This window comes from Saccharomyces cerevisiae, chromosome IX (assembly GCF_000146045.2).
Source record: "Saccharomyces cerevisiae S288C chromosome IX, complete sequence".
Classification (NCBI taxonomy): Eukaryota; Fungi; Ascomycota; class Saccharomycetes; order Saccharomycetales; family Saccharomycetaceae; genus Saccharomyces; species Saccharomyces cerevisiae.
The window spans coordinates 428,416-439,888 of NC_001141.2; the positions used below are offsets into that span (position 1 = coordinate 428,416).

Consider the following 11,473-nt stretch of genomic DNA (forward strand, 5'->3'; position numbering starts at 1 on the left):
CAATATCTTCAACAGAATTTGAAGGACAATCTCATATCTGGATAACTCTGTTTATTTTGCTTTTATTTTATACTTTAATGCTGTGAGTGTTTTATGCCGCTAAATACTGTTCTCTGTATATGCCAAACGTTCTTGATAAAACCGTCAACCGATAATAACAATGTAGGAGAGGCCTTTTAACAAAATTGAACGGGTTGTAATGAGGATTAAGAACTTTTTTAGTTTTGTTTTGATGTACGCCCGGATTTGCTCACCTCTTCATTCTGGCTACGTCTCCTATTTACTTTTCAGGGCTAGTGCAGTATCATTGAGTCCATTGAAGAAGAAAAAGCCTCAATAATACCAAGAGTACTTTCGATCAAGCGGATTCTCAAAAAAATTTCCACTGTTACTATTTTTTTATTTTGGAGAGTGAAAATGAAATAATAATGAATGCAAATCCTCCATAGTTCGTCAAAATATCATATTTTCAAAACCTTCCATCTTTTTCTCAAACCTCTATGATTGAGTATGAGTTATCCAGTACCAGCGCCCATCACGATACCTTAAATAGTAAGAGACAACGGCAAATTATTAAAGATTACAAAATAACTCGAGAGTAGCGCATCTAACTGACTTTGATCAAGGTTGCCACTATTCAAATTGATGCTACTCTATTCAAACAGTGGTTCTGAGCTCAATACGGTCAAACCTTGTGTAAGAAGAAGAATGTCAAGGAAAAAGAAACTCTTAGTGCTAAAAGAAATTGGGCTGCTAGAGCTGCTTCTGCCAAGATCAAATCTCACATGTTTATCATTCATGAGCACCGGTGGTTTCTTTATAAACTGTTTCAGCCACATATCATCTGGGCACACCGAAAACTTGTTAGTTTTAACTGATGATACCTCCTGTTTGAAGTTCATTTATCCTTCATATCACTGGTAAAGCGAACTCTTCTTCGACGTCAAAGATCAGTAAATTCTTGATAAACGGATAGTTAGAGTGATATTTTTTATCTAAAACGCCCCTTTTTGAATTAATTCAAACATTTGATTTACTGTACCTGGTTTGGCAACAACTTTATTACCTAAACAAGAAATAGCAAAATGACGAATAATATCAGCCGCTGTTACAACAAACTTACAGTACCATGTTTTCGTAAGGGTAATAATATTATCTGTACGGAATACATATTGGCGGAAAAAGCACAGTCCAGCTCGCGAGATATGCAATATTCTCAAACAGACATATATTGTTGCCCTCTTTTTAACCGTCTATTGATAAAGTAATTGTGCTTCTCTCTAAATAGCGGGCACTTCCATTATATATATATTTTCCAGAAATTTTGAGTGGCGTATCTCTTACATACTACTAACACTAATCCTGGATTCTTACACCAATTTATAGCGTTATACAGTTCAATTGAGTATAATGAATCATAGACTTTATTATAAAAGTAGTTTTAACAAGAGGAATGTTAATAGTTCATATAATTGATTATTAGCAGAAAAGATTCACCTAAAAGATGTAGGGGCAGGTAATCAAACCGATGTTATCTAAAAAAAAAAGACATATAATTAACTTCGTTAAATTAGAAAATGCGGATGTTTCTTTGCGTCATAGTGTGGACTTGATAGAACAATACCTCAAGCTACCTTTGCATTGAGTATGACGTATTATGTAGGATATATGTGGCGAGTGATTAGATAGATTTTTTTAGCTGCACTTAAAAACAGTCAGGGCTGGGCGGCAAAGTGGAAGGTAAGTAAAGAAAAAATGGTAAGATAAGGAAGCCGCGATGGAGAAGATGAAACATTCACTGCTTTTTAGCACTGTGTTATTCTTCTTGTTAGCTTATTTGACAATATTCGCCATTGCGTTGGCCCTGGGGAAAAAGTGTGCACTTATAAGGTCGTTACTATCTTTATTGCAGTTAACAGTCTTCGTCATATGTATAATCATTACGCTGTAGGTTTCTTATTTTTATATGAAGCAGTGATATATAACATAATAAAGTTTCATCGCCTTTTACACAGTATATAGGGCTTCACCTATACAGTCCCACACAGTAACACACTGCGAAACTATGTATCTCTTCTCTACTTATAAAAGAAAATAAGATATGAAGGACAATAATGAAAAGGAGAAAGAAGAACGGTATTTGTAACCTGCATTTTGTTTTTTAGTGGTGCTTTCGCTAGAGCCGCCACTACTTGAGAAAGAACTAGCATCATCGCTTTGGGCTGCGGTGGCAAGCAATGATTTGTACTGTGAAAATTCCGAATACGAGGTCCAGCTGACATTAATAAAATCTCCTGTTCCGATGGGACTACCGGGCTTATATACCCATGTACTAAAGTATCCGGGAGCAGGGGTGGCACCTGGGACAGTATCGGAGATAACCTCAATATCTTCTTCTTGATTATTAAAGCTAGCCTGAGCAATAGAAATTTCGTAGTTTTCTAAATCGTAGACTACATATGCGTCGACAAGGAAAGCATCTCCCAGCATATAAGTGGACTCGGATTGCTTAACATTTAAAACGCAACGATCCTTAGCTGATGTTACGAAATTGGATATGTTTGCCGATATATTAAATCCTCCAAAGTCGACGGACAGTAAAGTATCGTTCACTTTTGAACAATCAAAGATGTAGCCTTGGTCGTCAGAGCTGTACTCTCCGTCAAAACTTTTGCCGATTGCTTCTGCAATTTCGGTGGGTAAATAGGAGAAAGTTGTGCCAGAATCCAACATCACTGGAAATTGAATATCCGAAACAGTTTTATTGCCAGATTCACTATCCAAAATTGCCACACTTTGTGCAGTAATAATCATCCCAGGATTTGAGCCAAGGGTATTGAATGCCTGCAGCATAGGCAGGGTGTAAAGCTGTCCTGTGTACTTACTTTTGTCCACTGCACCAAACAAGATGCTCCCGAAGTGTGCATCAGGTCCATTCAAAAATAAAGAATACGCTATTTTATTAATCTTTCCCTGATTTTTTAATTCCATTGGAAAGTTATCATATATGAAAGGTGTTCTGTTCAATGCCAATGCGTATTCGATACCATCTGTAAATTCTGCAATGGGAAGCGATATGCCTAAAATGCCACTTGGATTGCCTATTGTATCATTTGATACACCAAAAGTGAAATCATTTAGAGTAATATTTTCGAAAGAGACAACATCCGTACCATAAGTCCCTGCATAATACGTACCATCTCCGTATGTGTTATTGAAAAACGTCGCATTATTCTCAAAAGTAGATGAGTTGCTTGCATCGAATGTACCCCAATAAGAGCAGAGAGTGTTATAAGCTTCTGATGAGATGGTAGTCGAAGGAAGCCCATTGAACGTTGCTGTGAGCTCGTAATTATCAGTTGAAGCGTAGTCAGATCCGTCAGACATCGATTTGCAATAGGCAATGTCAGCATTATTCACAATCATATCTGAAGAGCCAGTATCTAACTGTAGGTACAACGTTTGTGGAGGCGTTCCGATTTCCATCTTGACAACATACACTCCTATTCCATTTATCACTGTGGTGTTAAGAACCTCATTTCTTTTGAAGACGGTAGAAACATCCTGTGTGCATATATTTATAATATCAGCCAACTTTTGAACAGGAAACTTAACATAGGAACTTGCGGAAGACCCTAAAACGGTCAATGAACACATCAATGATGACAACAAAGAGAGGATGGAAATCAATTGCATATTGATAGCTTTGCGTTGTCTTCAAATATCCTTATTTTCGAAAGAGACAAAATTTAACAACTGATCAACCAATGAAAAAAGAGAACAAGGAAGAACGATGAAAAACCCTATTCCAAGATCATAACACCTTATATACTCTCAACTTTGAAAGCAGTTCCAAAGCTTAAATCCTCGAAGAGTACTGCTTGCATGAGGTTTACGCAACAGGTCTAGTCAGTTTTAACTCCTCGGATATCTCGAGATATTTTGCTGTAGTGAGCGACAGGGTAGCAAATTTTTGGACCCTTAACCCCTTATACAAATTACCACCATATGTTCCTTTTCTGCAGCGAAAACCTCGGTGTTGTCAGAAACAATTTAAGAAAAGCACAGGCGAAATTGGGCTTGCACTGGGTGATCAACAATGCCAGAAATAAATGAGAAGCTTTTTACTCTTGCTTTTGCTTCTTCCTCTTTATGTTCAAGCCAGCCAAGCTATGTTATAGTGTTGAATGTCTTGAACCGTTATAGTTTCTAAAAATAACTTTACATTTTGTTATGCAATCTTCATCATCTCGAACTTTTCAACAAACGTTCAACAGTGATGGTCTTCCCCAGTGAACCAAAAGACATATGACGCTCGTATGGTATGTTAAAAACAACATAGAGGATAGTAGGTCGGGGTTTATTGTAGAAAGGACATAAATAGTTGACGTGGTAAATTTTCATCAACTAAAGCCACATCTATTTTGCCAAGTAGGAGATAATGTAATATGTAGAGGGATCGAGATTTACTGAAGCCTCACGTGAGGGCAATCTGGAATCAGATTGCACTGGTTTGCACCATACCTCTCAAAGAAGAAAACGTACTACTTTTTTAGTTGAGTATGGATAGGGTAGTGTTTCCTAAAGTTATAAGGTAAAAGGGGCAGAGGAAAAGTCGATAATAATTTGAAAGAAACTTGCTTCCATATTCACAAAGGAGCTGGATACTTCATGTCATCCGCACATATATCTACAAAAATTTCAACTTTTTGAGGTTGATACTAAGTCTTTCGCTACCAAAATGAAAGAAATCAATTTGGAGAGACTTAGGCTGAATATTTCCGCGTTCTCTCTGGGGATGAAAGATTTCTTACTGCAAAGAGTTTCAGTATTTACGGATTGGTTACAATTTTTTTTTTTTATCATAATCAATTCTTTGAATATCAACTTCTCTCAATACCATCCGCCTCTCAGCGGCTACAATTACGTAATTGCACCAAGGCCTTCGCCGAGAGTTTACATATTTGCAGACCCTAACAGTATACGACTCCCAACACACGTTTAATGTTGTACGAATTCAAGAGATAGAAATATTTCTTGCATGGAAGCCGTTTAGAGCAGACTGAATATGGGCTTAGACAATAAGCTTCTGTACGAGGGTCCAAATCTAAAATTCGGATATTCTTTTTGACCGAAAAAGGAAATGTCACAGGCACAGAAAAGGGTTTTATAAGGCACCTCGGCACCCTATAATTGGCATTCCCACATTCTGCGCATACGAATACACATGAGTGCCATAAAACAATACTCCACATACGAAGTCTATGAAAGATGTATGATTCGTTCAGAAACAAGGTCATCTCCATAGAGATAATGAGATTGTGTGAAAGATGAGATATGGAGGATATGTGAGGTGCTAAATGAGCACCTGTTAACGAATCGTTTAAGTAGTGATGACTGATGAAGGCATGGGTATAAATAGAGCTGCTTCAACTGTATGTCTTTGAGAATATGTTTTTATTCCTTTCTTTCCTGTTAAGCTTATATCAGCACTAAAAAACAAAACAAATATAATGGTCAAATTAACTTCAATCGCTGCTGGTGTCGCCGCCATCGCTGCTGGTGTTGCCGCTGCCCCAGCCACTACCACTCTATCTCCATCTGACGAAAGAGTTAACTTGGTCGAATTGGGTGTTTACGTCTCCGATATCAGAGCTCATTTGGCCCAATACTACTTGTTTCAAGCAGCTCATCCAAGTGAGACCTACCCAGTTGAAATTGCTGAAGCTGTTTTCAACTATGGTGACTTCACCACCATGTTGACTGGTATTCCAGCTGAACAAGTCACCAGAGTTATCACTGGTGTTCCATGGTACTCTACCAGATTGAGACCAGCTATCTCCAGTGCTCTATCTAAGGACGGTATTTACACTGCTATTCCAAAATAGAGACATGCCTTTACGAATGAGATTCCATAGACATTGAAAGTAACGAAAAAATGAAATAAAAAATGCTTTCAATATAAATACAGCTGATTACATATAAACATATATTAATATTATAAATTCATTTGCTTTCACGAACTACCGGCTGGGCGTCAATATAATAGGGAACGCATAGTTGCTCTTTTATCTTTCTCACAACTAGGGGTTTTTTTATGTGAGCTGTACGGAATAGGCCAGTTTTACAACAGGATTCGTAGATCAGAATCCGTTCAAGCTATTCACCTGTTACAGCAGTAGAGTTGCTCTTGTCTTGACCCGTGAATATTAAATACTGTAGAACCAGAACGGATACTTGAATATATTCAACGATGGGAAAATAAAAAGACATATAAGAAAAATGTGCTAGTACGGTAAGGAGGATACTGAAAAGAAAAGGAAAATATAGTTTAAAATAGTAAAGATAACCCACTTTCGTTATGGGTTTAGTGAGGGTTGGTAACGAACCGTAGCGCGGTGTAGTATGCTGTGAATAATTGTACTTTAGCATAGTTAACATTACAATCTTTGTACGTTTATATAACAAATATGATAGAGTATGAGAAAAATTAAATGATACATTTTGAGGTTAAGGTTGAAACTATTATATGGAAGAAAGGTGGAATATAGTTAGGGCCAAAATGACACTATAAATGACATGATGTGAGCCTTAGTAAGGTGAGAGCTACGCTTCCTGGTTTAAATCAAAACCGAGAGCCCAAAATATTATCGGTATCGACGTAACATTTCAATGTCATTCAAGCTTAAAGGAGATCAGCGCAAATGCGTGAAGTCTTAGTCATTGTAAATGCGATTTTTCTTTGTTGAAGGTGAAGTCGGAAAATTCACATGACTGCAAAAAAATCCTAGTCTACAGTATGGTAACCAAAAAATGCTATATATACATATGTCCTGCATGAAAGAGAGGGCGAGTTTTCAGTTTGACAAGCTTTCTCTTATTGCTGCTATTCCTCTCTTTTGTTTGCCATTTTCAAAATTTGTTTTGTCTAACCATTCTTCAAAGGTTTTACGAATGCGTAACCATTCTTTATCGATTATTGAAAACCATTGAGTGTCGCGAGTGCGACCCTTATATACCACCACTTGTCGAAACGTGCCTTCATACTTAAAGCCTAAGCGCATCGCTGCCCTCCTTGACGGCCCATTTAAACTATCACACTTCCACTCATATCTCCTGTATTGAAGATCATCAAATACATACTTCATTAACAGAAATTGAGCTTCAGTTGCAATAATCGTCTTCTGTAATTCTGGTGAAAAAACAACATATCCAACTTCTAGTGAACCGTTGGCTTCATCGATTCTTATTAAGCACAATGTACCAACGGCACGTTCAGTCTCTTTATTAATAATTGCGAAAGGCACAGTATCTTTAGTTTCATTGAGTTCCTTAATGAATTCTAGATATTCCTCCAAGTTAGTGAATGGTCCCGCAGGTAAATACGTCCATAATTTTTGGCCTGCCTCACTATAGGCACTAAAAAGTTCCGAACCATGTCTTTCTCTATCTAGAGGTTCTAGTCTGCAAGTGTTACCTTTCAATACAACTTTCTCTGGGAAGGCCCTTGTTGTCCAACCTTCGACGTCAGCACCAACTTCTTGCCCAAATATATTTAAATTCGCCATAATTGTTTCTACTGAAGGGCATTATTTCCAGGTTCAGAGGCGGGAAAATTCTTGCAAGGCGTCCTCCCATGCTATTTTTATATCATTGTTGATTGTTTATCAACCTCTTATCAACCTCCTATCAACCTTTGAAGAATGGCTCAAAAAAAAAACAACCTTCCATTATGAACCAATAAACAGAGCAAATATCACGTGCACAAAGAACTACGAACTTTTTGACTTTCACACTGGCGATGATCCAAGACGTATTACAGTACAAGAGATCTGCTTTATTGTAAGCCCAGTAAACAGCTTCTTATAGACTCTGCAAATATAGGTACAGAGTTTGCATAATTTTCTAATATACACTTATGCCTTATGATAATCCCAATTTTGAGAAGGAGACAAATTCAGCGAGTGGCGTATAAGTGCGTGCGCTATTGAAACAAATCTCACATAAATGTGTTTATGATCAGCAATAACCTTATCGATGCAACAGAAAATGTGATTCGCGAAATTTGCATCTTTCTTTTCAAAAAATATTTCAAAAACAAATTGCCAAGAGATGATGAAAACAAATCACTCAATTCAAGTTAAATAAGAACTCGTGTATATATAGAAAATATGAGGAAATGTACTCCATTTCAACTGCTTGACTTTAAAATGATGCTGGCTCATGAGAAGCCTCCAAGAAATAATATCGGTGTTACTATTCCAATACTTTCGATCCGCTCTGTGCTAAATAGGCAAACTCAAAAGTAATAAATACATACACATATTACGGAGATTTGTGCCTTTAAGGAATATAAATTATAATTATCTGCTAGTTTACATTTTAATGGCTCCAAACATTTATTTTCTAGAAGTGCTCCTTAATAAACAATAATCTTAAAAGAATAATTATGGAGCGTGTCCGGTTGTAATTAATACTCAGTAATTATATATAATTTGAGAATTATGCTCGTGTGCATTTTCTTCCAATATATTATACTCTGAACCATGTCGTGCTGTGTGCATAAAATTGCTCGATGAAAATCTTAACCCACCTTTTAGGTTGAAAAAAACATGTTCACTTTTTCACTAAAGACTTGTTACCACGGATTGTGCTTCTTTAACGTATGGCCATAGCTCAACGTTCAACGAAGCAAACCACATAGTTTTTTTTAAAGATAAAAGGCGATAGAAAAAGCAGCTAAAAAACCATTCACAGTCAAGTCCATCGTAGAAAAACTCTTCATTATTCCAGACTTTTTTCTCAAACAAATACCTATTCATTTTCTTTGCAATTTCGTCCCATCCATTCGCACCGCTTTCTTGCTCATTTATAATAGTTGACAAGAACTGCATCTTGTGTTCCATTTTAACGGATAAAACAATCATTCCCATATTTTGGAAATCTCTCGTCATGATAAAAAACATTACTACCGGAAACAAGAAACGTGATATAAGGTCAACATTTCCAGACGTGTAGACAATTAAAAAATAATAAAGGAAGACTTGTAAACACCGCAGCTTGAAAATCCTTTTAAGAATCCAGGTAAGCTTAAATCGGTAAGCTTCTTTGGGAAGTTTAGCATCTTCTAGGCCAACAGGGCTCCATGATTTTTCAGTATTAAACAACTTCCATTGTTTTTCAACTTCTGTAAAATAAACTCCCAATGCTTCTTCAATGTAAGAGACGGAATCCTTAAATGACTTAACCTTGGCAGCTTCGTCTTTTTTCAAAGAGAAGGGTTCGAGAAGGGTTGTTCTGAACGCTTCTTGGCAGCCCATGGCATTGAAGAAAAAGTACCTAGTATTCCAAGCCTTATTTTCATATAAGTACGAATTTAGATTTGCTGCAACGATTTCCCAATTATGAGTATCCAAACTTGGTGCGTTTTTAGTAATATCTTTGCAAAACTGAGTGAGTTGTTTCGATAAGGAGCGCTTACGAGAAGGTTCACGAATAACAAGGAGAAATATTGGTCCCAAAACCAGGACAAGAAGTGAAACTATAAATTGGTAAACCCAATTGTTGGAAAGTTTCCATCAGATGCTAAGTGGTAGCCATAATAGCATCCAGATGCGAAACGCTAAAGACTTGTAAATTTCATAACAAAACCAGGTCAATTCGTTTCGGAAAACATCCTGGGGTAAAACAGTCTTTTGGGATTCGAGCTGTTTGAAGGATAACACATCTACGCTTTTCTCATCTTTGACTTCATTCTCTTTCATTTGGTAGTGAGATGGCAGTTCGAGGTTTTTTTATTCAAAGTAATAACTTCTTCCTTTTCGCTTTTATGTAGCAGAAAAAAAAGCCGCCGAAGCGCGCGCGTTCGTGCAATCTCATGATAGAAAAAGGGCAACAATGTTGGGCTATTTTAGACAAAGAAACTCAGCTATTCGAAAAGGGCATCCATTTCATTTCCGGTTTTCTATCTAAGTTACTCGATAGTCGTAATAATACTTTTATAAAACTTTAATGCGGGTACTTTGAGAGCGTGTCATAACTTTGGCTTACGTTTTAAGGTGCGACCGGCAATGTCACTGCTCGCACAGCAGTTGCCGCCTGAAATGAAACACATATTTAAGCGTAGATTGCCTGTGAGAAAACTGTGTAAACATATAGTAGAAAATAGACGTAGCTGTCACAAATATTTACACGGGAAAGAGTCTGGCCTACGAGTATCTTACATGAAGATTCATAGAACCAATTTATTTCCCTATATTGATAACCTTTCGATACCATTTTAATGCCTTCTCCTTATGTTTGTTGTCACTGTAAAACGGATCAAAGCAAAAACTTAGAGGTATGGTGGTACTCAGATCATGCATGACCTCTGGGTAATTACCACTTCTCCCGCTTGTTTTGAGATTCTGTATATAAATATTGCAAACAAAAGGATAGAGCGCAAATGACAGACCTTATAGTATAAATTGTTCGTTTAATCATGCGTCAGTGTGAGATTCCATGACAATAGTATGGGAAGATAGGGCGAAGTGAAAATATCTGTATGACTATAGAGTGCAGTTATATTACAATATATTAAATAGAGCATAGTGGTACGACGATATTAAGGAACTTTTACATTAATGACGTCATGGTAGTGCTCATACTTCAAGTCAAAGTGTTTATTTCGTAAAGTTGAAAGGTAAAATATTTTTATGTTTAGGTGATTTTAGTGGTAATTTTTCTGTAATATTGACATAAGTTTATAAAAATTGAGTGGTTAGTATATGGCGTAAAAGTGGTATAATGTATGCATTAAGAGCAGTTATACAATATTTGGAGCCGCTGAATGAGATATAGATATTAAAATGTGGATAATCGTGAGCTTTATGGGTAAATGGCACAGGGTATAGACCGCTGAGGCAAGTACCGTGCACAATGATGTGAGTGCATTTGTACTGATTTAGTGAGAGATGGGCCATGGAGTGGAGTGGAATGTGAGAGTAGGGTAAGTTTGAGAGTGGTATATACTGTAGCATCCGTGTGCGTATGCCCTATCAGTATACAATTAAAGGTGAGTATGGCATGTGGTGGTGGGATTAGAGTGGTAGGGTAAGTATGTGTGTATTATTTACGATCATTTGTTAACGTTTCAATATGGTGGGTAGAACAACAGTATAGTGAGTAGCAGATGGTGGATGGTAGGGTAATGGTAGGGTAAGTGGCAGTGGGGTTGGATATGGGTAATTGGAGGGTAACGGTTATGGTGGACGGTGGGTTGGTGGTAGTACGTAGAGAGATGGATTGTGGTTCGGAGTGGTATGGTTGAATGGAACAGGGTAACAAGTGGGGAGGAAGGGTAATGGAGGGTAAGTTGAGAGACAGGATGGTTAGGGTTAAAGTAGGGTAGTGTTAGGGTAGTGTGGTGTGTGGGTGTGGGTGTGGATGTGGTGTGGATGTGGTGTGGGTGTGGATGTGGGTGTGGTGTGTGTGT

At 37.3% G+C, this 11,473-nt stretch overlaps 3 protein-coding genes and 1 pseudogene across 4 annotated transcripts, besides 1 other annotated feature; 1 reads left to right on the top strand and 3 right to left on the bottom strand.

Annotated features, from left to right (window-relative positions):
- Positions 1 to 2,082: 2,082 nt before the first annotated feature.
- Positions 2,083 to 3,696, bottom strand: YPS6 (aspartyl protease; the record flags this gene model as incomplete). The annotated part of the gene is made up of 1 exon (NM_001179561.3): positions 2,083 to 3,696. The coding sequence occupies one exon, from the start codon at positions 3,694 to 3,696 to the stop codon at positions 2,083 to 2,085; it is 1,614 nt and encodes a 537-aa protein (NP_012305.3).
- A 1,817-nt stretch (positions 3,697 to 5,513) lies between these two features.
- PAU15 (seripauperin PAU15) lies at positions 5,514 to 5,888 on the top strand (the record flags this gene model as incomplete). The annotated part of the gene is made up of 1 exon (NM_001179563.1): positions 5,514 to 5,888. The coding sequence occupies one exon, from the start codon at positions 5,514 to 5,516 to the stop codon at positions 5,886 to 5,888; it is 375 nt and encodes a 124-aa protein (NP_012307.1).
- Positions 5,889 to 6,857: 969 nt separating this feature from the next.
- Positions 6,858 to 7,568, bottom strand: YIR042C (uncharacterized protein; the record flags this gene model as incomplete). The annotated part of the gene is made up of 1 exon (NM_001179564.1): positions 6,858 to 7,568. The coding sequence occupies one exon, from the start codon at positions 7,566 to 7,568 to the stop codon at positions 6,858 to 6,860; it is 711 nt and encodes a 236-aa protein (NP_012308.1).
- A 1,059-nt stretch (positions 7,569 to 8,627) lies between these two features.
- Positions 8,628 to 9,764, bottom strand: YIR043C (annotated as a pseudogene). Its single transcript has one exon. A coding segment is annotated over exon 1 (1,137 nt).
- An 888-nt stretch (positions 9,765 to 10,652) lies between these two features.
- Positions 10,653 to 11,473: a telomere (TEL09R; Telomeric region on the right arm of Chromosome IX; composed of an X element core sequence, X element combinatorial repeats, and a short terminal stretch of telomeric repeats).